This window comes from Gallus gallus, chromosome 21, assembly GCF_016699485.2.
Source record: "Gallus gallus isolate bGalGal1 chromosome 21, bGalGal1.mat.broiler.GRCg7b, whole genome shotgun sequence".
NCBI classification, from domain to species: Eukaryota; Metazoa; Chordata; class Aves; order Galliformes; family Phasianidae; genus Gallus; species Gallus gallus.
The window spans coordinates 567417-594994 of NC_052552.1; the positions used below are offsets into that span (position 1 = coordinate 567417).

General features: G+C 63.2%; 6 protein-coding genes across 18 annotated transcripts; 4 read left to right on the forward strand and 2 right to left on the reverse strand.

Moving 5' to 3' along the window:
* Positions 1–95: 95 nt before the first annotated feature.
* Positions 96–2212, reverse strand: TAS1R1 (taste 1 receptor member 1). Its single transcript, XM_015297004.4, has one exon. It carries the CDS (start codon positions 1080–1082, stop codon positions 300–302), a length of 783 nt encoding a protein of 260 aa, XP_015152490.3. The 5' UTR covers positions 1083–2212; the 3' UTR covers positions 96–299.
* Positions 2112–5117, reverse strand: LOC124416956 (taste receptor type 1 member 1-like). The gene is made up of 4 exons (XM_046903213.1): positions 4476–5117; positions 3569–4357; positions 2847–3059; positions 2112–2439 (listed from the first exon to the last, which is right to left on the reverse strand). Exons 1-4 carry the CDS (start codon positions 4740–4742, stop codon positions 2308–2310), a joined length of 1401 nt encoding a protein of 466 aa, XP_046759169.1. The 5' UTR covers positions 4743–5117; the 3' UTR covers positions 2112–2307.
* On the forward strand, positions 5098–9743 carry NOL9 (nucleolar protein 9). The gene is made up of 11 exons (XM_015297038.4): positions 5098–5315; positions 5413–5638; positions 5741–6055; positions 6138–6234; positions 6711–6808; positions 7089–7250; positions 7444–7732; positions 8097–8208; positions 8571–8748; positions 8982–9115; positions 9433–9743. Exons 1-11 carry the CDS (start codon positions 5124–5126, stop codon positions 9559–9561), a joined length of 1932 nt encoding a protein of 643 aa, XP_015152524.4. The 5' UTR covers positions 5098–5123; the 3' UTR covers positions 9562–9743.
* A 135-nt stretch (positions 9744–9878) lies between these two features.
* PLEKHG5 (pleckstrin homology and RhoGEF domain containing G5) lies at positions 9879–23065 on the forward strand. Of its 13 annotated transcripts, none has more exons than XM_015296977.3 (22): positions 9879–9901; positions 13762–13838; positions 16206–16335; positions 16426–16528; positions 16636–16696; positions 16796–16887; positions 16964–17100; positions 17178–17326; positions 18832–19017; positions 19170–19343; positions 19415–19510; positions 19598–19648; positions 19782–19931; positions 20008–20118; positions 20183–20332; positions 20404–20541; positions 20614–20733; positions 20809–20941; positions 21032–21147; positions 21217–21377; positions 21450–22238; positions 22319–23065. In XM_015296977.3, the coding sequence occupies exons 3-22, from the start codon at positions 16293–16295 to the stop codon at positions 22326–22328; spliced, it is 2970 nt and encodes a 989-aa protein (XP_015152463.2). In that variant the 5' UTR covers positions 9879–9901; positions 13762–13838; positions 16206–16292; the 3' UTR covers positions 22329–23065. The 13 variants fall into 13 exon arrangements, with proteins under 13 accessions (XP_015152463.2, XP_015152465.2, XP_015152456.2 ...); XM_015296979.3 differs by lacking the exon at positions 9879–9901 and adding an exon at positions 9996–10014; XM_015296970.4 differs by lacking the exon at positions 9879–9901 and adding an exon at positions 10436–12291.
* On the forward strand, positions 22399–23391 carry LOC121107363. The gene has a single exon (XM_040651258.2). The coding sequence runs from the start codon at positions 22489–22491 to the stop codon at positions 23389–23391; it is 903 nt and encodes a 300-aa protein (XP_040507192.1). The 5' UTR covers positions 22399–22488.
* Positions 23392–23418: 27 nt separating this feature from the next.
* On the forward strand, positions 23419–27493 carry TNFRSF25 (TNF receptor superfamily member 25). Its single transcript, XM_423315.8, has 8 exons — positions 23419–23581; positions 25278–25473; positions 25597–25728; positions 25863–26021; positions 26096–26177; positions 26245–26303; positions 26384–26592; positions 26674–27493. The coding sequence occupies exons 1-8, from the start codon at positions 23552–23554 to the stop codon at positions 27115–27117; spliced, it is 1311 nt and encodes a 436-aa protein (XP_423315.4). The 5' UTR covers positions 23419–23551; the 3' UTR covers positions 27118–27493.
* Positions 27494–27578: the final 85 nt, after the last annotated feature.

The following is a 27578-nucleotide window of genomic DNA, read 5'->3' on the forward strand; positions in this document are numbered from 1 at the left end:
CGCCGGATGAGACGAACAAGGAAGTAGAACGTCGATTAGACGAACCAGGAAGTAGCAGACCGGATGTGACGAATAAGGAAGTAGTACACCGGATGTAAGGAAAAAGGAAGTGACGTTCAGGATGTGACGAACAAGGAAGTTCAACACCGGATGTTATGAGCACGGAGCGGCGCGCCAGATGTGACGAGCACGAAAGTGGCGCTCCGGATGTGACGCTCTAAACAGATGTTTACCGCCACTGCTCCCAGAAGTGACGTGCTGGATGTGGCGACGTGTCCGTGGCCGCCGCGCTCCGGCCGTCATTCGTCGCGGCGCCGCGTGTAGCTGCGGATCTCCTGCTGGAAGCGCTCGGCCGTATTGAGGTGAGGCCGCAGCAGCACTACGAAGCCCTTTGGCAGGAAGTAACCGCCCAGCAGCGGTGCCAGCGTGCCCAGCGCGCCCAGCGCCGCCGTCACCGCCGCGCTCCGCCCGCGGAAGTAGCTCCGCGTGCAGAGGACGGCGGCGGAGCAGGCGAGGTGCAGCAGCAGGCTGCAGGTCAGGCACTTGGCCTCGTTGTAGTCCGCGGGGAGGTCCTTCCCCGCGTAGCTGAGCGCGAAGCAGCCCAGGCTGAGGAGCAGGTTGTACAGTATGGCGGCCGTCTCGCCGGGCGCGCTGCCCGCGCCGCATTCCAGCACCACGCGCTCGGCCGCCACGCTGTAGCGCCTCCGCGGCCCCGCAGGGCCCGAAGCCACCGCCGCCACGCTCAGCACCGCCTGCGCCACTGTGCTGCCCGCGATGAACAGCGCCGGGCCGCCGCGCCGCTGCCAGGCCTCGTGCAGTGCCGGCCAGCGTGTGCTCAGCTTGAAGATGCAGACGATCTGGAAGCAGCGCGTCGCCACGCACGAGAGGAAGACAGCGAAGCTGATGGTGAAGAGCGGGATGCGCACCAGGCACGAGAGCCAGGTGGGCTCCCCGAAGTTGAAGAAGATGCTGCTGCAGGTGCAGGCCAGGGCGCCCAGCATGAGGAAGCACATCTTGCCACCCGCTGACCTGACCACCGGTGTGGAGGCGTTCCGGGCAAAGAGCACAGCCAGCCCCGCCATGAGCAGCAGCAGAAGCACGGTGGGGATCAGCAGCACCCAGGAAAGGGGATCAGCCCAGGACAGGAACTCCACGGTCCGGTTGAAGCAGGTCTCGCTCCCTACAGGTGCCCACTCGTCCCTCCCACAGGCCTGGCAGGCGTACAGGGCTGGAGAGAACAGTACCCAGGTGGGAGCCACGGCCCCGGTAAGTGATTTGTCCCGGTGGGGCACCCTGACCTCACACCTGCATCCTCAAGTACCTTCCTAGAGCTGTCTCTGATTCTTCTCCTTCCCCTCAGTGCTTCTGAGCTTTCAGAAGCAAGGAGTGTGCTTTTCCCAAAAGTCCATTGTTTGGAATAAAGGCAGTGAACTGGGAATTATAGGGCGTAGCACCGTGTGACCGGAACAGCACATGGAGGAGAGCCCTGGGCTGCATTGTGCCTGCTGGCCCAGAGGCTAGGTGAGACAGGGCTGCAGGGAGCATGGGCTATGGGACAGGAAGGGGTTTGTGTACACAGCAGTAGTCTGCAGTGGCAGTTCTCCTCTTGCAAGTGGGAGGACTGGTGTCTTTTGGGGCTCCCCACTCCCACCATTACCCAGAGCTGCACTGAGCGTGGCAGAAACACCAGATGCACACCAAGGCTGCCCAGGGACCACAAGCGCATATTGGTCAAGCATGGCAGCTAGTGAGTCAGTGTCAGGGAAACCCTGCCACCAGCCCCAGGAAGGGGACATTTTCATATGCCCCAAGGACTGTGGAGCTGCTGGTGACCACATAGTGCAGAAGCATTGAATACCATCTACGGCATAAAGGCAACACTGGGCTGAATTTCCCTCCCTGAGGATGTGGCTCAGGAAGCAGCTGTCAAACCAGACATCCCTTTTTCCCTGGGCACAAGAAAAGGGCGTTCTGCTGGCACTGTCTCTGCTGGTAATTTGACTGCACGGAACCATCTGTTGACAATATCCCTCAGAAAGCACAGGGCTGAGTGCAGGGCATGAGCTTTGCATACCCACAAGCAAGCAAACAAGGAAGTCAGACTGACCACATTAAGGTGAGCTCAGAGGTTTTTTACTGCTCATAGGAAGTAAAAAAAAAAAAAAAAAAAGGAAAAAAAAGAGGTAACTGCAGAGGCCAGGTGCAGGGAGAGGGTAAGGCAGAAGCAAGGAACTGGCGTGATGAAAAGGAAGGGTGCAGGTAGAGAAACTGAGCAATAAGGAAGGGGAGGGAGAGGCTGCCAAGGGTTTACTGACCTGTTCTGTTCAGGAAGGTCCCTGCTGGACAGGCCACACAGCTGAAGCAGCACCTGTGGCGGTTCTGCTGCAGCCTCATCTCCCCAGCTGCACAGGGCCAGGAGCAGACTGAGACAGGAACCTGCTGGGAGCACAGCAGCCATCAGGCAGAGGCAGGGCCTGTGGGACAGCGTGAGCTGGGCGGGTGAGAGGACAGACTGCAGCCCAAGACTAATGAGTACTGGACAGGTGGCTGCTGGCTGTCAGGATAGATCCTGGGCAGCAGCTTGGAGCTTGCCATGTTCTCCATTTGCTAGAGATGGTGGGAAAATCAGGTTGTTTGGAGGTAAAAACAGGAGGTGGGAGCCCTTAAGTTCACATGCTCTGCTTGGTTTTTTGACAGTAGAAAGTTATTACTCAGAATGTAGATAACCGCCTGTACCCCCCTCCCATCTGCCTTCACATTTCTTCTGCTCTGGGGAAATACCAAAGAAGTAATGTTGGGGAGGTAGTTGGCTTGACAATAAATAAGATTTGAATGCACAGCTGTACCTGGTGATCTTTTGTGTGCCACAGGATTTTGCTCTGGTCAATGTGCAGCCGGTTGGGGTTCACAGTGAAAGCTCCAACCACATCAAAAGCCCAACTCTGGCCTCTCCAATTCCATGCAATGATGTTATAACCTTTACGAATGTTCCCGTTGGCATCAAATGAGATGTAGCTCTTGTGCAGGCTGAAGTTTACCTGCTTGATTTTTTGTAGGAGCTGTAAGAAAGAAGAGTAAGAGTAGAGCCCTTCCTGATGACAAGACTCCTACTTAGTCTTGCCTCCAGAGAGGAAGGTGCTCGCAGTCCCCTCTCTGCCTTCCTCTCAGATTCTGCTGTAAGTAGCACATGTCCAGCAGCAGCAGATCTCTTCCAGGTTTCTGCAAGGGGCCACAGACGGAATGGGAGTGAGCTGAGAGTGTGGGTCTGGATCCAGGCTGCTTTACCTGTGACAGCTGGAGCCTACAGGGGAGCCACTGTGCAGTGACCAGAGGGAAGGCTGAAGGCAGTCTCACGTGGCTGTTGGCACCAGTTAAGGGAGAGCCTTTGAGGCAGGATCTGTGCCAATCCCACACGGCCGGAGGCCAAGAGACGTCCAACCCTGAGCAGTGCAGCCCTGTTCTCTTCGGTGTGGAAAGGGTTTACAGAGATGGAAAACCCCTGAGCACAAGGGAAAAAAAAAAATCTGTGCTGCGAAGGGAAGAAAGGCCTTCCTCACCTTGTTCTTACCTGCCAGGGATAGACTCTGCCTTTGCTGCACACCCCTGAGGCGCAGCCCAGCAGGTTGTGGAGGCCATGGGCCACTGCATACACAGCAGAGTATACGTTGTAAGAGGCCTGAATGTCATATATGTCTGGGGTATCGGCGAGCAGGTGACATCCTGGGCAGTGCTGGGTGCAGTTCAGCTGGATGCCGTCGCTGCTGCTCGCTCCATTGCCACCCCCCACCCCCGTGCTGCCAGCACTTCCAGACACGGCACGTTCCCTTGCATTTTCCCACGATTCAAGGCGTTTCAGCATGGTGGGCTCTGCCTGCTCAACAGAAATGCCAATCACAGAGCCGATATTTTGGATGCCGGGCACCTGCCAGATGGTTTGGGCTAAAGACCAGTCCTCAGAGCCCACCCACACCATTCCTGTGATGTTCTCCTGCACCACTGCCTCAAAGAAGGGCTGGGCGTTCCTCCGGTTGGAGAAGACGACGGTGACGTTGACCCTGCTGTCCACAAGGGTTTGGATCAGCTTGCGGAGCTCCGGGCTGCCGGCATCCTTGGTTGTGGGGATGACACCTCGGTAGGCCACGCACACATCGGTGGCGGCCAGCAGCTCGGAGAGGGCGTTGAGCCCATCCCTACCATAGGTGTTGTCACTGCCCACCAGAGCGACCCACGTCCACCCGAAGCGCTGCAGCAGCAGCCCGATGGCCTTCACTTGCTGCCCGTCGCTGGGGATGGTGCGCAGGAACGAGGGGTAGAACCGCTTCGTGCTCAGCATCTCCAGAGAGGCTTCGTAGCTGATCTGCAAAGGAAGCCGGGGGGGGGGGAGGTGGTACACGGGGGGATCGGCGGCACGGGGACGGGGCTGGGGAACGGGAACCGAACCGCTGCCAGAGCGCCGCTGGGGGAGCAGAACTGACCTCCGGCACGAGGAAGACGCCCAGGATGGCGGCCGTGGTGAGCGCCAGCTGAGTGCTGTCGGGCCCGATGACGGCCACGGCGCGGGGCTCGTAGCGCTGCGGGGCGCTCAGCACCTCCACGTCGTGCCGCCCCTCCCGGCCGAGCGCGCGCAGCGTGCCGTGCAGGTTGGCCGCCTCCGTGCAGGTGTCGTGGATCTCGTAGCCCAGCGTGACGTTGGGGAGGAGCGCGCTGGAGTTGTTGATCTCCTCCACGGCGAAGCGCATCATCTGCGAGAGGTGGTAGCCGTGGCTCCTGAAGGCGGCAGCGCTGCGAGCACGAACGGGTTGAGGTGTGCGGGGCACGGCACGCCGCCGCGCTCCCTCCGCCGCCGCCGCCCCCCGCTCACTCACACGCCGCAGCCGTGCGCCAGCGGCCGGCCGGGCCGCAGCGCGTGGATCTGGAAGAGCCCGGCCAGGCGGAACTCGCCGGGGCTGCGGAAGGCGGCGGCGCAGAGCCGGGCGCACAGCAGCACGCGGAGCAGCGCGGCGCGGGGCGGCGGCATCGCGCGGGGTGGGCGGGGCCGCGCGGGCGGCGCCTCTTCAGGGCGCGGGAGGGGGCGGGGCGGGGCGCGCGGATCTCGCGAGAGCGGCGGCGGCGCAGAGGCGGCCATGCCCGCGCGGCGCGGCCGTCCCCGCCGGGCTCCGTCCCGCGGCTCCGCCGGGGAGGGCCGCGCCGAGGCCGCGTGGCGGGAGTTCGCCGCCTCCTTCGCGCGGGCCGGCATGGTGCCGCCGGGCGGGGCGGGGCTCGCGGCCGTGGAGGCGGCGGAGGGCGCGGCCGTGCTGCTCCTGGGCCCGCAGCAGGTGCGCAGCGCCCGGCCCGCTCCCGCAGCGCCCCGCGCCGCCTCCGTCTGACGCCGCCGCGTTTCCCCCCCCCCCTCTCCCCGCTCCGTTCCCGCAGGCGCTGACGTTCAGCGGGAAGTGCCGCCTCACGTGTCTGTACGGCGCCGTGCGGGTGTTGGGCTTCGCCGTGGGGCCGCACCAACCGCCGCTGCCGCTGCTGTCGCCGCCCACGCACTGCGCGCTGTCCCTGGAGGCGCTGCCCGCCGCCCGCGCCTCTCACGCCGACCCCCGGCAGCTCCGCACGGCCGCCCGCAGCGCTCTGCGCGCCCACCGCGTCCGCCGCCGTGAGTGGGGGCTCCGGGGGGGCGCGGGGCCGCCATTTCGCGGGGCGCCGCCGCCATTTCGCGCTCTCCCCCCCCCCCCCCCCCCTCCCTCTCTTCCCGCAGAGGCGCGGGTGAAGGTGATGGCGCGGTTCTCCCCCGAGTGCGCCGTGGTGCTGCTGGAGCACCTGGACACGGCCGTGACGCGCTTCCTGCTCAGCCTGCCGCCGCTCTGCCGCCTCTTCGAGCCGCAGGTGAGCCGCGCTCCGACCCCGCGCCGCCCCGACGGCCGCCGTGCGCAGCGCGAGGACGAGCCCGACGTGACGGCCGAGGCGGCGGTGCTGGCGGCGGTGGGCATCGTGCCCTGCAGCCCCGAGCGCGGCCTGCTGCTGTCCGACAGCACGCTGCGCGCCCTGCAGGAGCTGGTGCGGGTCTGCTGCGGTGAGTGCCGCCCCCCCGCTGCGTGTCGCCGCGTGCTGAGCGCCCGGCGGCCCCTGCAGGGTGGTGTTGTGTTTTGTGCTAGTGGAGGACGAGGGCGTGCCGGTCATCATGGTGTGCGGCCCGAAGAGCATCGGCAAGTCCACGTTCAACAGATACCTGATCAACCTGCTGCTGAACCAGTGAGTGCTCCCCTGCTCTGCTGCTCCTTCGTGCTGCTGGGGGCCGTGGGGGGGGCGAAGCTTCCTGCTAAAAGCACTTCTGTCGCTGCAGACTGATGGCAGAGCAAGGTGTACCTTCTATCTTGGCCGTTGCCTGCCTAACATAGAGCTAAGAGTTTACTAACCCTAAGTCAGTGCTCTTAGAGTGCCCAGTTAATGTAAGAGAGAGGATAAACCAATCGGTACCACCTCTGACTTACCATTGACTGCTTCCCTTCAGACTGGATGGGCACAGATCTATCAGTACAGTACGGTAGTGCTATATTAGTACGGTATGAGCACAGGATCTGAAGCGTGGTGTAGGAGTGCCCTTCGAGGCCTTGTTTTTGCTCTTCACTTGAGGAAATGTGAAGTCGTGTGGCTTGACTGTGTCCACTTTCATTTTGATGACCCGTTTTCCTCTCTGGATGCTGATGTGTGGGCTTCTTTCACTGCAGCCTCCCCTCTGTTGAGTACATGGAATGTGACATAGGGCAGACTGAATTCACGCCGCCCGGATGTGTGTCTTTAAGTAACGTAACGGAGCCGTTTCTCGGTATGTGCTTTGCTGCTTCCTGTCATTGCCAGAAACATCTGATGTTCCCAGAAGGTGCTTTTTGGGTATGGGCTGTGTGTACTTTGGGGGAAGTCGCCTGATGTAGCAAAAGTGCGCGTAGAGAATAAAAGGCCATAAAAATTCTCTTGCCGGGGGCACCTGAGCTCCACGTGCAAATGTTGATAAGTAAGGTGGAGCTGTTCCTCCCCCCCGTGGTCTTTCCTCTGTGTTAGCAGAGGGGAGGCGTGTGGGAGTGCCAGAGGTGTGCTTTCATTCTCAGGTCCCCCCTTCACGCACCAGCGGACGCCGCGTAAGATGGTGTACTATGGGCAGACCAGCTGTGAGCAGGACACAGAGAGATACATCGATGTTGTGAAGTACGTGTTCAGCTCCTACAGGAAGGAAGTACCTTTAGTCATCAACACTATGGGCTGGGTGAAAGGTAAACACGACGAATCCGTTCTGGAGGGGTGGTGCAGGGGGAGCATAACGACCTGGCAGTGCATCGCCTCACTGTGCGGTGTCAGGAGCATGAAAATAGAGCTCACTCCACACGAGCTGTTGGTGGTCTTCTGTAGCAGCATTCAGACTGCTTTATGTGGTGACGGTAACCGTGTATTCTCTGCTCCCTGAAGGTGAGGGGTTGCTGCTTCTGACTGATATGATCCGGCTGTTGTCGCCCACTCACGTGGTTCAGATGGATGTGTATGACTGGAAGGCCATGGCTCCGCTCACCCCCGAGAACGTCCACCTGGCTCCTGGGCTGTACACCAAGGGCAAGCAGCAAGCCAAGGGCAAGCGGATGGACCTGAGTGCAGCAGAGAGCTGGAAGTGCTCTGAAGGGGAGGAGGATGCGTCAGCTCCTGAGTATAAACTGCTCTACGTCCACCCTGAATTCCCTCGAGCTGGGGCTGCAGGCGAAGCGTAAGTGCAAAATTAGTACTGTGTGGTTCTTAATTGGCTCAATAAAAGCGTGCTTAGTCTTGATGGTAAATGCATAATAGAGAACTCTTGTTAGGCTTCAGAACCCCATAAAATTGATCAGAGCCCATGAGGCTGTTTGTTCTCTTGACAAGGTTGCTTGGGTTCTGTTTCAATTTTGGGGGAGATTGTTGAGAGCTTTTTCATTGCATTCTTGTTGAGGGGAGGTGTGGGGAACAGAAAGGGGATTGTTTGTTCCTCCCTACCCTACCCCCAGTAACGACTGCTAGTTATGCAGACTTCTGCACCGAGCGCAGCTTCCAATTAGAACTTCCACTTCTTGATTTATTGTGTTTGTTTTTCCCAGGCGAGTGCACAGCAGCATCTTACGTGACATGTCCATACTGGGTTACCTGGGGCAGCTGCAGCCCCCAGACGTGGCATCCGTCCTTCCGCTGCACAGCCTCGTGCCATACCAGGTATGTGGGCCTTCTGGAGGGGGGGTGCCAGGTGCTGCAGGGGTCTGGCTGCTGGGAACTGAAAGTTGTACTGTGAATGTTTTTTGGAAGATGGGGGAAAAATGCTCTGTAATCCAAGGTAATAAGCTGATCAGCGTTTTTGATCAAAAGGCAAGGTTTGTGTTGCAGTGTCACTATGGCACGTTTTCTGTGTGTTCAGTTGTTAGTGCTGAAACTGTTGGGTTTGCTGTCATGTCTATTTGTAGGTGTGGTTGGTGGCTTTCTGGTTGGGTTCGAGTTCAGGTTAAGTTAAGTACACAAAACTGATGCTGAGCTGTTGACAACAGGTGTGTTCCTTTTCGTTCTCTTCCTTCTCCCCTCAGGTACCTTTTAGTGCTGTTGCACTCAGGGTTATTCACACTGATGTTGCTCCTACCAACATCATGTATGCAGTGAACGCCAGCTGGGTTGGCCTCTGCAGGATACCAGATGAAATCAGATGCCAAACTGCCGGGCCAGTGCTGCTGACACAGACACCCATCTGTGATTGCCTTGGCTTCGGTGAGTGAGGCTGGGAAACCTTAAGCCTTAAGTGTTCTCACGTGTTGTATTTTGAGCTGTGTTGCAGAATGGTGGAATTATCTCCTCTTTCCAAAAACAACTGGAAAAGTAGGATTAGGTTCACGTTTCCCAAAGCAGATTCTAAGCGGGTGATACAAAATTCATGGGCCAGGTTTGGCTGGACAGCTTTGAGGTGATCCGGTGCAGTTAGGAGTGAACGCTGTGTTTTTCAGGCATTGTCCGAGGGGTGGACATGGAGAAACACCTCTACCACATTCTGACCCCGGTGCCTCCCGAGAACCTGCGAACAGTGAACTGCCTGCTGCTGGGAAACATTGCTATTCCAAACTGCATCTTTGTGAGCCAGGTAGGAGTTGCCTGGGAGGAGGGTGGAAAAACCGTTGTAGGGGTTAATCTTGCTGGAAGATTTTTGCTTTCTTTGAGGCTTACATCTGTCCAGAGCTGTCTGGACGTTAGCAGGTGGTTGTACCCCTGGGACATTGCCCTTAATGCACAGAAGCATCCAGGAGAACATTAATACTTTTCAGATACCATCTTGGGGTTGGTTCAGTGGTAGCTTTCTTCTGTTCACCAGTAAGCTCTCCTCTGTCTTTAAATGGAGGTGCCTTCAACTGAAGGTATAGATCTGTAAAGTTGTTCTATTTTTTGGTTTTGTTTTTCCAGGAAGGAATTGAGGGAGAGATCCCTTATGTCACATCTGATTATAACTACAGCATTTTGGGGTCCGGGAAGCTGAGAAAGAAGAAGCATTTCAAGAAGAGGGAACACACGTTCCAGTGTGATTACACTTGAAGCCTTGGAGACTTTGGACTGCAGGATTTGTTTTGTATGGCAGGAGGCAGGAGGCCTGGGGTCCACAGCTGCAGGAGACCCCGAGCAAGCAGCCCAGCTGTAGATACTAAAACATCATTTTTAACAGTGTTTTATATTTTCAGTATGTATTTTGGTGTTTTGTAATAAATACGTTGAAAACATTGGTTTGCTTTGAATTCCTGCCGAAGCCTGCAGTGACGTGGATGTGGCTCACACCACCCAGAGGTGGTTGGCAGGGGCTCTTCATTAAGGCAGTGCTGCTCCTCCTGGCTGAAGCAGTTTGCTCTGGAGCTCAGAGGGGTGTGAACCACTGCGGCAGGTGGGTGTGAGCCTCATTTCACAGTGCCTTAAGTCTGCTTCGCTCGTGGCTTTAAGAGCTTGTGCTGATCTTTCTCACCTGTTGTCTCCTGAATCGTTGAGCTCAGATTGCAGGTGGGGCGGTGGTGCAGCTGAAGCGGTGATGCTGGGGGGGGGATGGACAGCTTTGTGCTTAAAAGCCTTAAGTGCACGTATCGTGTTTTAAAAAGCACCGTGGTGGGGGTAGAGGTGCGGAAGGGGGGGGGGGGGAGGGATGTGTTATCCCTGTACTGCGTGGGGCAACAGCGTGACCCCAACGAACAAATGGAAACAAACGCACCGACGGCACCGGGAGGTCCCAACGGAGCTCCGCGCGGCGAAGAGTTAAAGCCTTAACTTAATCCGGCCCTAATTCTGCCCATATGGTTGGCTCGGCCGGCACGGCGGCGAAAATAAATACGGGGCCATCTGTGCGGCGGGCGGGGGGGGCACCGGGAAAGGTGAGACGGGGCCGGGCCGGGGCGGAGCCTCCCGCTGCGGGGCTGCTGCGGGCGGGGGGCGGCGGTGCGGAGCGTGGCGCGGTAACGGCACCGCGCGGAGCGATGAGCGCTGCGGCCGGGCGCGGTCCGTCCCCGCAGCCGCCTCACCCTTCGTCTGGGGACGCGTGAGTGCGCGGGGGGTGCGGGGCGACGTCCGGCCGAGGCCGTTCCGGGTGTGCGGAGGGAGGGGCGGCAGCGGGGCGCTCCCTGGAAGGGCCCGGCCCCCCCCCCCCGGTTTCTGCCCTGCGGTTCGCTGATGCTCTCCCCGGTTCGGGCACGCGCTGCCCCTCCTCCCCGCCAGCACACGAGCGGGGGTTGGGGCGGAGGAGCTCTGCCCACCGATGGGGCCGTGGCCGCCGTCCGCTTTCCCCACCACTAAAGCTCAGGAGCGGCTTTTCCCTTCGTCCGCTCCGTCGCTCCTGGCAAAGCGGCCCGGAGGCGGCGGCGCTGCGGGGAGCGTGCAGGGATGGCCGCGGGCGGTGTCGGTGCTGATGAAGCCGGGGCAGGAATTGCCTTAGCCTGATCTTTCCGTGCAGACTGTCCCGTTTTAGGGAGCTTTGCCCAGTGCAGATCTCAGCTGCCTGGCGGTGGAAAGGAGAAAAATGAAACTCTCCGTCTCCACGCACGTGTGCTGCGTCACCGCCAGCAGCGCTGGGGAGAGCTCGCCAGCAAGGAAACAATGGGGCCGGAGCTCATTCCTCGGGGCGGGTGGGGAGAGCCGTTTCAGTGCTGATGAGGTCCCCTCTTGTTGGGCTCAGCACTGCAAACACCCGATCCTCGCTGAGCGCATCCCGGGGTGCTGCTGTCCCGACAGCAGTGGTCGCTGCCAGCAAGGATGGATGGTTTCTCTGATGGGGGTTTGGCTCACTTTGGTGGCCAGGCTGGAGTGTGGAAGACGTGGCTTCGCGTAGACAAAGCTGTGGTAGTGAGTGTGGGGCAGGAGGCCAGGAGGGAGCGCTGCGGGCAGGTTGGGGGGGCTCAGCCTCGGCCCGGCTCCTCCCTGTCACCTGCTGCGCCTCGCAGGGGAGCCGGGACGCGCGGCTGCTGGCTGTCCCAGCTCAGCATTGCCACCACCGGAGCTCCTGTGCGGGGCGCGGGGCAGAATGGCGTGCGGGTTCCAAAGCCGGCACCCTGCTAGGAGCAAAGACGGAGGGAGGAAATTCCACTGTGCGAACTAGGGAGAGCTGCTGCGAAGCCGCGATCTCGATGCGTGAATCGCAGCCGGGCGCTGAGCGCAGGGGGGGGTCCGGAGCTGTGCTGGTGCCGTGCGGCTCTGTGCCCACCCCCAGCGCTGTCCTCAGTGCTGTGCCCGTCCTCCCCGCGGCGCTCAGCCCCCAATTCCCGCAGCATTCCCCCCCTGCCCGGCCCTGTGCCGCCGGAGCTGCCGAACAGCCGCGCTCTTCATGCCGATTATTTCAATCACAAGCGTGTCTTGTCTCCCCGGCCGAAATTTCTTTCATAGACGGCGGAAAGTGAAATTTGTGCAATGTCTGTAGGAGGCTGAAGAAAGGCCCTTTGTGCGCCCTGTGCGCGGGGCATTGGGCAGCCTCCAGCAGCACCCTCCGCCACCCCAGCACTCCCGGCTCGCGGGATGAATGCTGCGCTTGTCCGGAGAGCGGGACCTGCTCTTAAAGCCGGAGCCGGGCCCCCTGGCCAGTCCCACCGGTGTGGGCACGGCTCGGCCGAGGCAGCCCCCCGGGTGCCCCATGGTGAGGGCAGGTGCCGCGTTGTGGCCGCACGATGTTCCTGTACTGGAAGAAGCGGGGTGCGTACGAGCTGGGGGCTCTGCCCCCTGCACTGGCGGGCATGGAGTACGGGGCGGTGGAGCGCTTCTCCTGGAGCTCCAGCCTGGACATCAGCGAGCAGCTGGCGGGTACGTCACGGGGCTGGAGGGCGATGGCGTGGAGAAAACCCTGCATGGCAACAGAGGGACCGCTGTGCGCAGGGAGGCTGCGGCGGGGCTGGGAGCAGAGATGCTGCGGTGCAGCTGGGGAGCACCCGGAGAGCTGCCTACCCCGTGCACTGCAGCCAGCACGGAGGATGTGGGGTCCCAGTGTGTGTGTGTGTGTGTGTGTGTGAGCTCCTGCTGCTGGTGGTGGTGTTTGGGAAGGGCCGTGGCAGTGTGCAGCGCAACCCGGTGTGGGGCGGCGGGGCAGGGGGCTGCTGTCACCGTCCTCGTGGTTTTGGTGAGTTGGGAAAACTTCCCCTCGCCAGCCTGAAAGAATTTCTGATTTGTTTCTGTTATTATTCATAATAGGTCAAGTGAAATGATGGCGGTGGAGGGGCCGAGCAGCCCGGCGGGCGCTGCGGGGTGGCGGTGGGGACAGAGTGCCCATTGTGCTGCCGTGGTGTAGGGCCGGCGTGTGGGCAGCGGGGCCCCATGGCAGCCGTGCTCCCGGCTCTCTCCCACGGGCACCGCACCCAGGGGTGCCCACGGGGGTCCCGTGGAAGTGCCGTGGGCCAGTGTGAGCACAGCCCCCGTGCTGCCCCACAGGAGAGCTCTCGCTTCAGCCCCGGTGCCCGCTGGTGTGCCGTGAGCTGCCCAGAGTCTGTTATTTTTAAACTATTAGGCACGACACATAACAAAAGCTTTCAAAATAGGATTTGTCCTCAAGGCCGATTTAACTGTTAGAGCTTAAAGCAGCCCGTAAGCCCCTTTGGGGGCAGGCAAGCAGCAGATTTAGTGCTCCTGGCACTGCCCTCGGCCCGTGCCTGTCATGGCAGCGGGTGCAGGACAGTGGCCTCAAGCCCTGCTCTGTGCCGCAGCCATCCCAGCACTGCTACCCATCGGGAAATAAATCTCCATATTAGGACAGGTTTGGGGCTTTGGGCCCATTCCTGTGTTTGCAGCAGTGGGAGTTTGGGGAGTGCACTGCGCGTCATTGCTGGCAGCACTCAGAGCTGCTGTCCGCATCCCAAGGGCAGTTCCTGGCCCACCTCCCACCCATGGGCAGTCCTGGCCTTGCTCAGCCCCGTGTCTGGGGCAGCTATGAGACCCCTTCTGTGGGCAGCATGCACCCGGAACGGCCCCGGCACTTTGGGGCAGGGAGCAGGAGGCAGCTGGTCCCAGCACTGCGAGTGCACGCTGCTCTTCTCTGCTGGAGAAGCTGGAGCCACAGTGCTGGGTTCTGGGCATGGGGATGTGGGGTTTGGGGCATCACTGGGAGCTGCCACTGCTCTCTGGGGCAGGAGGTTGGCAGCCTCCGCTCTCTGCCTTCTGCCCAAAAGCTGGGTGCTCCCTGCTGGGGACCTGTTCTCCTGCAGGGACCATGGGGCAGAGGTGGGCATGGGGTTGCAGGGTCCCATGCGTGCGCCCAGCGCTAACCCTAGCTCTCTCCCACAGACGAGCAGTGCCCAGCAGAAGAGCAGGGGCTGCGCTGCCAGAACCCCGACTGCACCGACAAGAGGAGGGCGGCCAAGGTAGGTCATGGGGTGCCGGCAGTGCGGCTTTCAGCTCGGGCTGTGCAGGCAGGAAGGCAGCAGGCGTGCGGTGTTGGTGCAGATCCGGGCAGGTGGAGGCTCCCACGGGCTCGCCCTGGCTCCCAGTGCCTCTGGTGCCAGCAGAACCGGTCGGTGCAGCTGGCTGGCGGGCGGCCATGGGGCGGAAAGCCCTGGGCCGGTAGGATGTGGCTAGGTAGCAGGGAAGGGCTGCAGCCTCTTCCCCACACGGTGGGAGCTGTGTATGGCACATGTCCCTCGGCAGCATCGCGGTCCCACTGCCCGTGTGTGCCTGCAGGCTCGTGCGTGGCTGGGGTTTAACAGTGTGGCGGCAGCTTCCCTGTTTCCCCACCTGCTGTAATTCAGGCTAATCTCATTGAGCCCGTCTGTCCTGTTCCTGGTGGGAGCACTGCTCGGCAAGCCGGCACAGGCAGCGCAGCCGTGCCCGGGAGGGAGGGATCCTCTGCTGCAGCTCATTGCTGCGCACCGGGGCTCGGCAGCAGAGCTGCACAGGGCCCTTCCAGGAGCAGCTGCGTTCATGTCCACGTCCATTGGGGCGTGTGGAGGGACGGGAGCGCCGTGACCAGGCTGGGAAGTGCAGGGCTCTGGAATTAAGCAGAGCCTGCGGCTGGAAGCGCCCCATGCCACCGCTCCTAATCTTGTTGATCGCTAATGTAAAGCCGGAGTGGATTTAGGGCCCCTTATCTCTGGCTGCTCGACCTGCTGGCTCGCTCCGGGCTGTCCTCGCTGCCGGTGCCGCGCTGCCGCTCTGCTCCTGGTGAGTGCCGGGTTCCTGCTCAGTGCGCCGAGGCTGCGCTGCTGGGGAGGGCGTGCAGTGCTCAGCCGTGCGGTGCGATGCTCCCGGCCTCGGCAGGGAGGGCAGCGCGGGAGCATTGCTCCAGCAACGAGAGCGATGGTTGTTGGACCCTGGAGGCCTGGCAGCACCGCCGCGGGCTTTTATGGTGAGCAGATGAGCTCTGTTTTTTGGAATGAGGCACCCACTGCCTTTCAGGAGCATCGGGAAGGAACTAACGAAGCGGTGACCTTTTGAGCAGTGTGGGTTTCAGGAGGGCTGTGCTCTGCTGCTCCTTCCAGAGCCAGGCTGTGCCCGCAGCCACCCGGCACCTCAGACCCCGCAGCGTAGGGAGTGGGAGAGGCGCCCGCCTGGGGAGGGGAGCGCGGTGCGGGCAGAGTGGGGATCCGGCACGGGGGAGGCGAGGCGGGCAGGCAGGTGTGCAGCGTGGCCCAGGCGTGGCGTGCTGTGTTTGCACGGGTGGAGCTGCTGGGTAAACACGGCGCAGGACACACGTGGCACCGGGCTGCGGCCTCGCGCCAGCACCACCGGCAGCGAGCGGCCGGGAGCCATCCCCAGTGCTGGACAGCCAGGTGGGGCCGTGCGGGGACGCGCAGGCGGGCAGGTTGGTGAGCAGTGCAACTGCGGTGCTTCCACCCCGCGGCCCCGGGCTCTGCCCAGGGGTTTGGGTGTCCCCTGGCATCCCCGCGGCGGGAGCAGCCGGGTGCGGTGAAGGCAGCGTGGCGGTGGGGGAAGGTGGCCCCGTTGGGGAGCGCGGGCGGCGGGCCGCGTCAGCACTGACCTCAGCAGTGCCGGGAGGAAGGAGGGCAGGAAGCGGGGGCGGCTGGGGGTGCACCGGTGCTTCCTCTGCCGCACAGCGGGGCCCGCGCTCCCAGGATGCCTCACCGCAGCCCTTCCACTTGTGGGGCGGCCGTGGGGCGCTGCCGGATGGGGACGTACCCCCGGTGTGGGCTGCCAGCCCCCAGCAGCACCCCAACCCCCGGCGCAGCCCCCAGCGAAGGGTCCCAGGCTGTGCACCGCGCTGGGGCTGGACAGGGGTTTAAAAATAAATGCCTGTGAATGCCCGGCTGAGGCTGAGGCCGGGCGCACAATCGGAGGAAATGCATCGGCTCGCAAGCATTGTTTTGCTGCAGACACTTGCTTCCTCCGTCCTGCCATGGGGACACTGATCTCGCAAACACAAAAGGGCTCCGGAGTGGCCCTGCAGCCCCCCTGGGAGCACAGAGGGTTTTGGTGCACCCTCATCCCAGCATGGCACATCGGCAACGGGCGGGTGGGGGTCAGGTGCCCCCGGTGCCCCCAGCGCCCTCTCTCCCTCCCTCCACGCCCAGCTGTGTGCAGCCCTTCTGCTGCAGTCCCAAAGCTCTGAAGGGCTCTGTGCAGCGCAGTGGCGATGGGGAGGGGGCTCAGCGCTGCAGCCTCCGGTGCCTGGAAGCACCGCAGTGCTGTGGCTGTGTTCCCATCCCCTGTGCAGCCCACAGGGGGTGGGGGGGTCCTGCTGCTGCCCTGTCCCAGCCCGCAGCTGCACCCCACAGGTATGCCACCACGCCGAGTGCCAGCAGCTGAACCGCAGCAGCCCGCTCAGCCTGTGTGAGGCCTGCGACGGACACCTGCACGGCACCATGCACTTCGATGGGCACATCCGCTTTGATCTGCCCCCGCCAGGTGAGCTGGGCTGGCTGTGCCCTGAGCCATTGTTGGGACACAGCGGGGCCAACAGGTTCAGCACAGCCCGGCCCCAATGCTCGTTGACAGGCTCCATCCTGGCCCGCAACGTGTCCACACGCTCGTGCCCGCCGCGCACCAGCCCTGCCTCCGACGTGGAGGATGACGATGAGGGACCAGCGGATGGAAGAGGGTGAGTGCATGTCCCAGCTCTGTCTGCAGTTCGTGGGACAGAGTGGGTGCCCCCGCGGTGCCACCAGACCCTGCGGAACACCTGTCTCACTCTGCCCATGACCGCAGGGACAGGAGAAGCTCAGCACTGAAGCTGCCCAAGAAGAAGGCTCGGCGCAGGCACACGGATGTAAGGCGCCATCCCCTCTGCGGGGCTCTGCTGTGGGGTTATGCTGTGGCCACGTCCGAGATGGGTGGGAGCCCTTGGTGAGCTGCGTGTCTCCTGCAGGACCCCAGCAAGGAGTGCTTCACCCTCAAATTTGACCTGAATGTTGACATCGAGGCGGAGATCGTTCCGGCCATGAAGAAGAAGTCCCTGGGGTGAGTGTGCCTGTGCCAGGCATGGCCCCGATGGGCACAGAGACCCCACAGGACCCATAGGGATGGTATCCCACAGGGATGTGCTGCTGCCGGTCTTTGAGAGGAGGGCAATTGAGCAGAGCAAGGTGGACATCTACCTGGACCAGTCCAACACGCCGCTCTCCCTTCAGTTTGAGGCGTACCGCTTCGGGGGACACTACCTGCGGGTGAAAGGTGTGGAGGGGGGGCAAATATAAGGCCAGCCCAGGCACCACGGGGCTGGGGGCTCTGACAGCTCCGTGCTTCTGCAGCCAAGCCTGGGGACGAGCTGAAGGTGGAGCAGGCAGCACGGGATGCACGCTCAGCCAGCCTGCCCATCCTGCGCCCCGCCGGCACCGCTGCGCTCCTCGGGACAGGGCTGGAGTCAGGGCCGGGCCGCAGGGAGGGCACCGACATCCTGGTGAGTACCCACAGCACTCCATGCCTTATGTGTCCAGGAAGGTGGGGGCACGCCAGAGCAGCAGGGTGTCTCCTGGTTGGCTTCGTGCAGTGGGGGTGCCAACCCCCTGGAAGGCCCAAGAATAGGCTCAGCTCCCAGCAGTGCTGTGCTGTGCCAGCGGTGCTGCACTGCAGTGTGGGCAGTGCCCTGCGCCAGGCGTGGCAGCTCAGCTGGCAGCCCTGCAGCTGTGCCGTGGGCTGGTACCTGAGCAAAGCAGAGCTCCACGCCCTGGGGCCCCATAGCCGTGAGCTGCCACGCAGACCCAAGGGCTTGCCCTGGCTGCACCAGGACGTGGCCACCGTCCTTCCTCACCTTTGGCACCTGTCAGCTGCTGTGTGCAGCCTCAGTCCTGCCCCGTGGACCCTGGCCCCAGATAAGCCGTGGGGCCGGACTTACTGCCACTCCCTGTGGGAGCAGATGCCACCCTCGTGGGGCCACGCAGCCACGCAGCTCCTGCTCCCCAGGGTTTGGCTCTGGGGATCCCAGCGTGGGGACAGCAGCTCTTGGTTCTCTGTGCCAGAAGCCCCCGAGGGTGCCAAGCTGGCTGTGTGGCCGGGGCTGGTGGCCACCCGCATCCGGCAGTACAATGCCTGGCAGCGGGACTGGCACGGTGCCGGTGGGGCAGAAGGGATGGCGGTCACAGGACCACCTCCACAGCCAAATCCCCGAGAGCAGGTGGGAGCAGAGCTGAACCAGGGCAATGTGGGCCAGGGCACCTGGGGACACCGTGGCGTGGTGAGCTATGGGGCTTTGCTGGGGCAAAGTAGAGATTCTCCAGGGCTCGCTGGGCATGTGGTGGCTGTCACGGCTTGGGGACGGTGGGTCTCTCTGTGCCACGCAATGGCACTGCTGCACGTCGTACCGGGTGAGGAGAGGGCAGCAGCCATGTCGTGGTATGGCCTCGGCATGGGGTTGTGGAGGTGCAGGAGCACGGCTGTGCCGAGTGCCCGGGCAGGCGGGTGCTGTGTGGCCGGGACCCAGCTCCGCTGCGGGATGGTGGGCTTTGATCTCTGCCAGCGAATTGTTCGGGTCTGTTTAGCTTATCTGGCGAGGAGGGAAATTAGGTTTTCTGCGCTGGCCCCACCTCCTTTTGTTCGGAGGAGCCCGGCCAGAGCCTGCCCGGCTCTGCGGTTCAAGTTCAGAGCACGGCTGGGCGGTGCGGGGCTCGGGGTGCTGCACCCTGTGGGATGCACTGAGCCACGGTGCCCCTCTGCCACGGGGTGTGGGCACAGGACCGGGGCGCTTGGCCCCCTGTACGCAGGATGCAGGTACGCAGGTCAGTGCGGGTGCGGGCACAGCGAGCTCATGTCCCATGGGGGCCTGGCTCTGCACGCCCCAGAAAGGGACCGGCTATGGCATGTGGGGGACACGTCAACAGGGGCAGAGCGTGGCTTTCGGGGGCTGTCTCTGCACCGTGAGGTGTGCAGGGCTGATGCTGACCCGCGGCACCGACTGTACCCGCACAGGCTCCAGGCAGGCGGCGGAAGAACATGACGGAGTTCCTGGGGGACGCCAACATCCCCAGCCCTGAGCCGTCCCTGCATGGCAGCGGCTCCCTGCCCACCAATGGCACCGACACCTGGAAGAACCGTGCTGCCAGCCGCTTCAGCGGCTTCTTCAGCTCCGGTGCCAGCACCGGCCCCTTTGGGCGGGTAGGTGGGCAGGGGAGGGGTGCGGGAGCTGCGGTGCTGTGCTGGGCGGTGGTGGGATGAGGTCCTGCACGGCTGTCCCAGATCCATGGGCAGGGCCAGCAGAGTCATGGCACTCTGCCACTGTCCCCAGCCCATCCGCTCATGCCTTCCAGCAGGAGGTGGACAAGATGGAGCAGCTGGAGAGCAAGCTGCACACCTACAGCAGCTTCGGGCTGCCCAAACTGCCACCGCAGCTCCGCTTTGACCAGGACTCCTGGGAGGAGGATGGGGATGACAGCAGCCTGGTGCTGGAGGACAGCTGGCAGCAAATCATTGAGGGCGCGGAGGTAGGGCTGGGGGTGATGGCGGTGGTGGCCGTGCTCTTTGGATGGTGCAACACTGACGCTTGGCCCTGCAGGCCCTGACGCGCCGGCAGTGCCACCAGCAGGAAGCCATCTGGGAGCTGCTGCACACTGAGGCCACCTACATCCGCAAGCTAAAGGTCATCACTGATGTGAGTGCCCATGCCCCATGTTCCCCAGCCACAGGCGTCCCCCATACCATGGCTCCTGCCCCACGAGCTCCTGCTCTGTCCCCACAGCTCTTTCTCTGCTGCCTGCTGAACCTTCAGGAGTCAGGGCTGCTGTGTGAGGTGAGTGCACTGTGTATATAGGGGCTGTGCTGGGGGGTCTGGGAGAGCAGCAGCGCGGTGCACAGCAGGGGTCCCCCAGCATGGTGGGCGCATGGGGATGTGACCCCCGGCAGCTCCCCGCCTACCCCTGCAGGTGGACGCTGAGCGCCTGTTTGGCAACATTGGGGAGATCATCCAGCTGCACCGCAGCCTGTGGAGCAGCGTCATGGCCCCAGTGCTGGACAAGGCCCGCCGGACCAAGGTTCTGCTTGACCCCATGGACTTCCTCAAGGGCTTCAAGATGGTGAGTGCCAACCCTATGCTGCACCATGGGCCGTGCCAGGCTGTGCCCTGCAGTGACACCTCTGTGCTGCCCACAGTTTGGAACGCTCTTCAAACCCTATATCCAGTACTGCATGGAGGAGGAGGGCTGCATGGAGTACATGCGCACTCTGCTACGCGACAGCGAGCTCTTCCGTGCCTATGTGACGGTAAGGGGGGAGCGGCGGGGCCGGGGCTGGGGCTGAGGCTGGAGCTGACATCTGCATGCTGCAGTGGGCCGAGAAGCACAAGCAGTGCAGCCGCCTGAAGCTCAGCGACATGCTGGTGAAGCCACACCAGCGCCTCACCAAGTACCCACTGCTCCTCAAGTCCGTGCTGAAGAAGACAGACGATGCACGCACCCGCGATGCCATCCTCACCATGGTAAGGGGCACGGCGTGGGGACGCAGACAGGTGGGCACCCCCAACCCCTCACCCCTGTGCCTGTGCTGCAGATCGGCTCTGTGGAGCACTTCATCAACCACGTCAACTCGCGGATGCGCCAGCGGCAGGAGCAGCAGCGCCTGGCCGCCATCCTCAGCCGCATCGACGCCTACGAGGTGGTGGAGGGCAGCACGGACGAGGTGGACAAGGTAGGCTGGGCACGGCGCAGCTGCAGTGCTATGCTATGTCCTGACCTGTGCTGACCCCCTGGCTCCCTGCAGCTGCTGAAGGAGTTCCTGCGGCTGGACCTGACGGCCCCCATGCCCGGCACCTCCCCAGACGATACCCGGCAGCTCCTGCTCGAGGGCAGCCTGAAGATGCGGGAAGGTAAAGACAGCAAGGTGAGGATGGGGGTCATGGGGAGCTCATCCCTCTCATGCCGGCTGGCACCCACGGCCCTGCTCTCACCCCCATAGATGGACGTCTACTGCTTCCTCTTCACTGACCTCTTCCTCATCACCAAGCCCGTCAAGAAGGCTGAGCGCACCAAGGTTGTCCGACAGCCCTTGCTGGTGGACAAAGTTGTCTGCCGGGAGCTGAAGGACCCAGGTGAGTGGCACCGGGGTGGGGGGGGGGGGGGGGGTAGTTGCACCCGAAGGAAGCATTGGGTGTCCCAGCGTCACAGCCCCTCATCCACAGGCTCCTTCCTCCTCATCTACCTGAACGAGTTTGGCAGCGCTGTGGCTGCCTACACCTTCCAGGCCAGTGGGCAGTCGCTGTGCCGCAGCTGGGTCGAGGCGCTGCACAACGCACAGGTGAAGACATGGTGTGGGGGGGATGCTGGCATCTCATGCCCACAGCCCCCTGACACCTGCCATCCCCAGAACCTGCTGCAGCGGCTGCGGCTGCAGGAGCAGCAGCGCGGGCAGTGCCGGCGCCTGCAGGAGGAGGAGGAAGATGAGGAGGACGGTGAGAGCAGCACCTCGACCGCCAGCTCACCCACAGTGCTGCGCCGCAGCAGCACCAGCCTGGACTCCCAGCAGTGGTACGAGTGGGACGGGGGCACTGTGACCGTGCCTGCAGCGCAGCCCCCTCCTCACCTTCTCCTCTCCTGCAGCCCCTCGGACGGCTCCACTGAGACCATCTCGGTGGTAGTGGTGGACGGCGGCAATGAGCTCTCCTCCCCAGACTTGGATGTGGGGCCGTTCGGTTCACCATCAGACAGCACCTCCGTCAGCACGGGCACCTCCGTCAGCACTGCCACCGGCACCTCTGGCAGCACCCCGACCCACGAGCTGCCCTCGGGCAGCCTGCCTCTGCCTCACGGCGTCACCGCGCAGCCCGGCAGCTGCTGCTCGGCATCCATCGACAGCGCCTATGGCACACTCTCACCCGCCTCGCCGCGGGACTTCCCCCGGCAGCAGGACGTGGGGGCTGAGGAGGGGCCAGAAGCCCTGGCCCCACGGCCCCCCTCGCCCCGGCTGCGCCGCCGGACGCCCGTGCAGCTCTTGCCCTGCAAGGCTCGAGTGCTCAAGTCCAAGTCGGAGGCCAGCCTGCTGCAACTGCTGGCCGGGCCCCCTGCCCCACTCAGCCAGAGCCGGAGCCTTTCCGACCTATGCATGGCCCCCCCTGTTCCCTCACTGCTCCAGCGGACTAGCCATGCCCCGGGGCACCCTGCCCCCAGTGCCGGCAGCAGCAGTAGCGGTGACTCCGCTTCAGAGCTCTCAGAGCCAGAGGAGCCCATGGAGAGCCCTGTGCCCACCCTGGGCCAGCCCGGCCACAGCCCTCAGCCCCCTGCCCACCGCATGCTCTCAGACTCCTCATCAGTGCAGCACCGCAAGCTGACGCTGGCACAGCTCTACCGAATCCGGACCACGCTGCTCCTCAACTCCACGCTGACGGCCTCGTATGTGCAGCCCATCCCCTCTACGTGCCATGTGCTGGGCCCCATGCTGACCGAGCCTCTTTCTTTCTTGTGCCTTGCAGGGAGGTCTGAGAGCTGCCGGGGCAGTGAGGATGAGGATGGACATGTGGCTGCTCCAAGAGCTCCTCTTGCTTCTAACCGTAGCGTAACGCCGGGGCTGGGCAGAGCGGGCGCCCACCAGCTTGTGCCAGGATGTCACACGTGGGGACACAGAGCAGTCCCCTCTGGGAGGATGCGTCCCGGCAGGGTGGCACTGGGCTGCCCATTGCTACCCGGGGGTGTCCGCATGGGGCTGGACGTGGCGCACAGTGCGGCTGTGGGTCTTCACGTGGGGAGGCCGTGGGCTCAGCAGCTCCGCACAGGGAGGAGGGATGGCGACGTCAGCAGTGGGGAGCGGGGAAGGTGTGAGTTGGCGGTGGGGAGGGCAGCACGGGGCTGCTGGCATGTGGGGCGGGAGGCGGGGGGTGGTGACAGGAGGGGACAGGGCCGAGCTGGGGCTGGCAGTGGCCGCAGGGTCTGGCCAGGGCACAGTTTGGTGACCAGGGTGAAGAGCGTGGGAGCTGCGGTGGCCGAGCGCGGGGTGCTGTCCTGTGCTGGGCTGGTGGGGAGCTGCTGCCCATGGACACAGCCTGCGCCAGAGTGGGGTACCGCTGCAGAGTGCGTATTTATTGAGCTTTGGGCTGCCCCTGCAGCAGTGCTGCCTGCTGGCACTGGGAGGTGGCGGTGGCTGCGCTGTGGGCATACGTTGGCCACGGCACCTGTGCTGGCTGCGGTGCGGTCCGGCCAAGCAATAAACCTAGCTGTGTGCATGCTGCGCCTGCCTCGCCTCTCCTTTGGGCAGCAGCCAGGCACTGGGGCGAAGAGGAGCAGATGTGGGGCAGACGCCACGCAGAGCTCATGGAGCCAGGCCCAGCCCTGTCCCCCTGCTCAGGGGTGGAGGTCGGGGTGCTGCTCTGCCTGGCGAAGCAGAGGATGCTGTGTGTCCCCTCCTGGCTGTGCCTGTGCTGCTGGGGGGAATGGGAGGGACGTGGCGGGCTGGCACAGGTCCCTCCTGCGCAGCGTTCCTGTCATGTGCTTTCGAACCCTCTGGTCTCATTTCCAAAAAAGCATTTCCTCCTTCTCTGGTCGCATATAAAAGCCTGCCCGGGGAGGGCTGGTGCTCATTCATCACACGACGTGCAGCAGCAATGGGGCATGGGGGAACCCTGCACTGAGCCTCCCCGGCACCGGGGACCCCACGCTCTGCTGTGCTCACCGCTGCCACCCGGCATGACCCAGCTGCTCTGGCTGCAAGGATGAAGCGCCGCTGCCCAGGGGCGGCCTCGGTGAGTGTGGGGGGGTTGGGGGCCCACTGGCCGGGCTGGTGTGGCCCTGGGTGCCTGGAGCAGGTGGTGGCTGTGGGTGGTTTCAGTGGAAGTGGTGTGAGCTGTACTCGGCAGCGTGCTGAGGGGCCCATGTCCTGCGAAAGCGCTCATTATATCTGTCTGGGCCGTGCTGAACATCTGGAGGCTGCAATCTGCCCTCCTGCAGCACTACCCAGGGCAGAGCAGTGGGGACTGGGCAGTATATGGTCACAAGGGTGATAGGTGTGGCACAGCCATGGGGACCACAGGCACAGCGCGGTTATGGGAACCACAGGTCTAGCACAGTCACAGGGATAGGCATGGCCGTTGGCACTGTGGGTACAGCACGGCCATAGGGAGCGTGGGTGCAGCTGCAGGGACGATGTGCAGAGCACGGCCACAGGACCACGGCCAGGCTGCGCTGAGAGCCTGCAAGCCTGGGTCAGGGATGCCACTGCAGCCCCGTGCATGGTGGCAGGCGGTGACATTGGGGTGGCTGTGGGCACTGAGTAGGTGGTTGCCCCAGCCCTATGTGGCCAGGAGTAGAGGCTGCAGACAGAACCGCATTACAGGTAGGGGCGGTGCTTGAGCGGCACAGGAAGCAGAGGCCCCATTGCGTAACCGGTGCCGCACGGCACCTGCCCACCGGGTGCCGGGGATGGGGCAGCACACGTATGCAGGTTGGGCCCCGCTGTGGGATGCTCGTGCCCGGCAGGGCTGTGTGCTGACTCAGACGTGCCGCTGGCTGCTGGGCCCCTTGTTATGGTGCAGCCGCCCTGATGCGATCGCAGCGTTATGCAAATGGCACAGCCTGTGCATGGTTTCCAGTCCGGCGGCGGCGGGTTTAATAGAAAATGATTCAGTCTCTGTAATCGGGGTGATCTCGGCTGGGAAATCCAGCCCCCGGCGTGGAATCCCCTGGCTCCCTGCCTGCCACGGCCAAGCAAACACTGCTCTCATCGCAACACCGTGTGCGGCTCTGAGACCCCACCCAGGCTGCAGGCGGTGGAGTGGGGCAGGCACCCCCTGTGGTCCCCTCAGAGCTCCCCTCCGCTCAGCACCCAGCAGCACCCTGCGGGATGGCGGGGGAGCAGTGACCTACTTTGGGACGCACGCATGAAGTGCGATAGCATCGGGGACAGCGTGAGCTGGGCATGGTTTCCTCTCAGGGAGGAAATCGCCTTATCTGTGAGGCAGATAAAAACGGAGGAAAGTGGAGGGAGGTGTTAACCCTCCCGAGCCCTGAACTGCACACTGCGTGGGGCTGAGCGCTGGGCTGGCTGATGGCCATCTGCGGGCTGAGTGCCTGCGGGCAGCGCTGGTCTGCCTGAGCCCGGCGGGGTGACCCATGTGCCCACACGGTGTGTGCCCTATGCTGAGGTCAGGAAACCAATTACTCAGGGACCGAGGGGAAAGCCCGGCACAGGGGCTGCCATGGGGCATTCCCAGCCCTGGAGCTGTGGGCACGGGGCTGCCCCTGGCTGTCCTGCCCTGCTGCCAGCCCTGCAGGGCGCCGGCATCCGTCGGCCTCACACCCTGCAGGTTGAGCTTGGCTTGGGGCTCAGGTGCCCATTGTGCATGGCTAGAAGCCTGGTGAGCGCAATGGCCCAGCCCCACTGCCCTGGGATGCTCGCTCTGCACCCAGGCTCTCTGCAGCCTGCCCTCTCCCTGCCCACAGGTGCTCCTGGCAGCGCTGTGGCTGCTGGCCAGCGGGTCACAGCCCCCGGGCTGCCAGGACTGTTCCATGCTACGCAGCCAGCAGGGCCTGGTGCTCCCACCCAACCGCCCTCGGAGGTCCACTGTAAAGTCCTCCTGCCCCTCTGGGATGAGCTGGATCCATTCAGCCGGTCGGTGCTGTACCCAGTGTCCCCCAGGTGAGAAGTGCCTGGCTGGCACGGCGCCATGCACCAGGTGTGCCGCTTGCCACGGCTATGATGGCATGGCACTGCCCGGGCATGCAGCGGTGGCCGCGCTCATTGTCCCCCTGCTGCCCACAGGGAAATTCCTGCAAACCCGCTGCACGAGCCATGGAAACGACAGCGTCTGCGTAGCCTGTCCCGCCGGCACCTTTCTCTCCCACCCCAACACCCTCTCCAAGTGCAATGCTTGCCACATGTGTGACCATCAAAGTGAGTTTGCAGTGTGCTGTGCTGTATTGTGCCACGCTGCGCCACACTGCATCATACAGTGCCACGCTGTGCCACACTGTGCCAAGCTGTGCCGTGCTGCGCCGTGCTGCCCTGCTCACCACCCGCCCCTCCAGCTTTCCAGACTGTGGTGAGCAACTGCTCAGCCACCAGCAACATCGCCTGTGGCTGCGAGTCCGGCCACTTTCGCGAATGCCAAAACAAGGATGACTCCTGCAGTGACTTCTCCTGCAAGAAGTGCAACACCTGCCCTGGGAAGCTGCTCCTGCAGCCCTGTGAGTGCTTCCACCTAGCCCATGGGATGCCACCTGCGGGGCCTCCATTGCCCTGACATGCAGCCTCTCCCCAGGCTCAGACAGGCAAGATGCGCAGTGTGGGAGCTGCAAGCCCGACTTCTACGCCGAAGGCAGCGAGTGCCGTCCGTGCCACACGTAAGCAGCTCCCAGGGCTGGGACTGTTGGCTACGTGGCACAGTGCCCACCGTCCCTCTCCTTGCAGGAGCAACCCGGAGACATGCGGCGAGGAGTGTCAGCGGGTGTGCGGCCATCGTGCCCGAGGTGTGTGGGGCGGTGAGGCTGGGGGTGAGGGTGGTGGGGCAGGGGGCACGGCTCCAGGGGACAGCACTGCTTCCTTGCAGGCTCTGGGCTGGAGTACATCCTGCTGGGCCTGACCGGGCCCCTCTTTCTGGGCGCCCTTGCCATCTACCACAAGCGGAAACGGCTCCAGATGGAGACTCTGGCAGTCAGCCCCCACCCTACAGTCCCACCCTGGGACTGCCCCGACCCCACAGCCTGTATGCACCCCATCACCCAGAGGGCTGCAGCAACAGAGGTAGTGCAGTGCCAGGTGAGTGCCCAAGGTGGAGCGGGGGGGCTAAAAGCCACGGTTGGGTGGTCCACACTGGACCTGGCCAAACTCTCTGGACAGGTGTGGGAGCCCGGCCCCAGCGTGGCAAGGAGGAGCTCCGAGTCCTTGGCCTTGCTGCACCAACAGCCCAGCAGAGCAGCACTGCCCAATGGCACCGCGGAGCCCTCGGTGCCTCAGGAGCCCAGCACGGTGCACAGCCCGGCCCCACTGTCCAGCAGCCCCCAGCGCTGCGCCCTGCTGCAGGGCAGCCAGCTCTACGCTGTCATCAACGCAGTGCCAGTGCGGCGCTGGAAGGAGTTCATGCGGGTGCTGGAGCTGCGGGACACGGAGATTGAGCTGGTGGAGATGGAGGTGGCCCCGTTCCGTGACCGGCAGTATGAGATGCTGAAGCGCTGGTGCCAGCAGACCAGTGCCACGCTCGACCGCATCTTCGCTGCCCTGGAGCACATGGACCTGTCGGGCTGTGCTGAGACGCTGCGCCAGAGCCTGGCACTGGGACCCTGACTTCATGTCCCCAATGTGGTGACACGGCCCTAGCGGCTGCCCCAGAGCCCCCCGGGCTGCGCTGTGCCCCCGTCAGCAAAGGGAGCGCATCCGGCGCCACGGAGTGCCCTACCCCTAAGTATTGTTACTTATGCTGTGTAGACATTTTATGTCAGTTATCTGGACTGCTGGCTCAGGCTGCAGGAGCAGGACAGAACTCCCCTTCTGGGCCACTCGCCCGCCCCTATTTATGTCCTCCTGCTCCCGGGACCCCGTGCTGCTCGCAGGACGAGCAGACACCAAGCCCGCTGCCAACCCATGGGATAGTTCTCGAGGCCGCCCAGCTGGTGCACATGGGCGGGCCTGCCCCTGCCCCAATAAAGTGGTGTGTTCTCCACCCCTTGGCACCTGGCCCTTCTTCTGGGGCTGCTGCTGGCCCTACGGCACAGAAGTGGGGCCAACCGGGCTCCTGGATGGGAGCA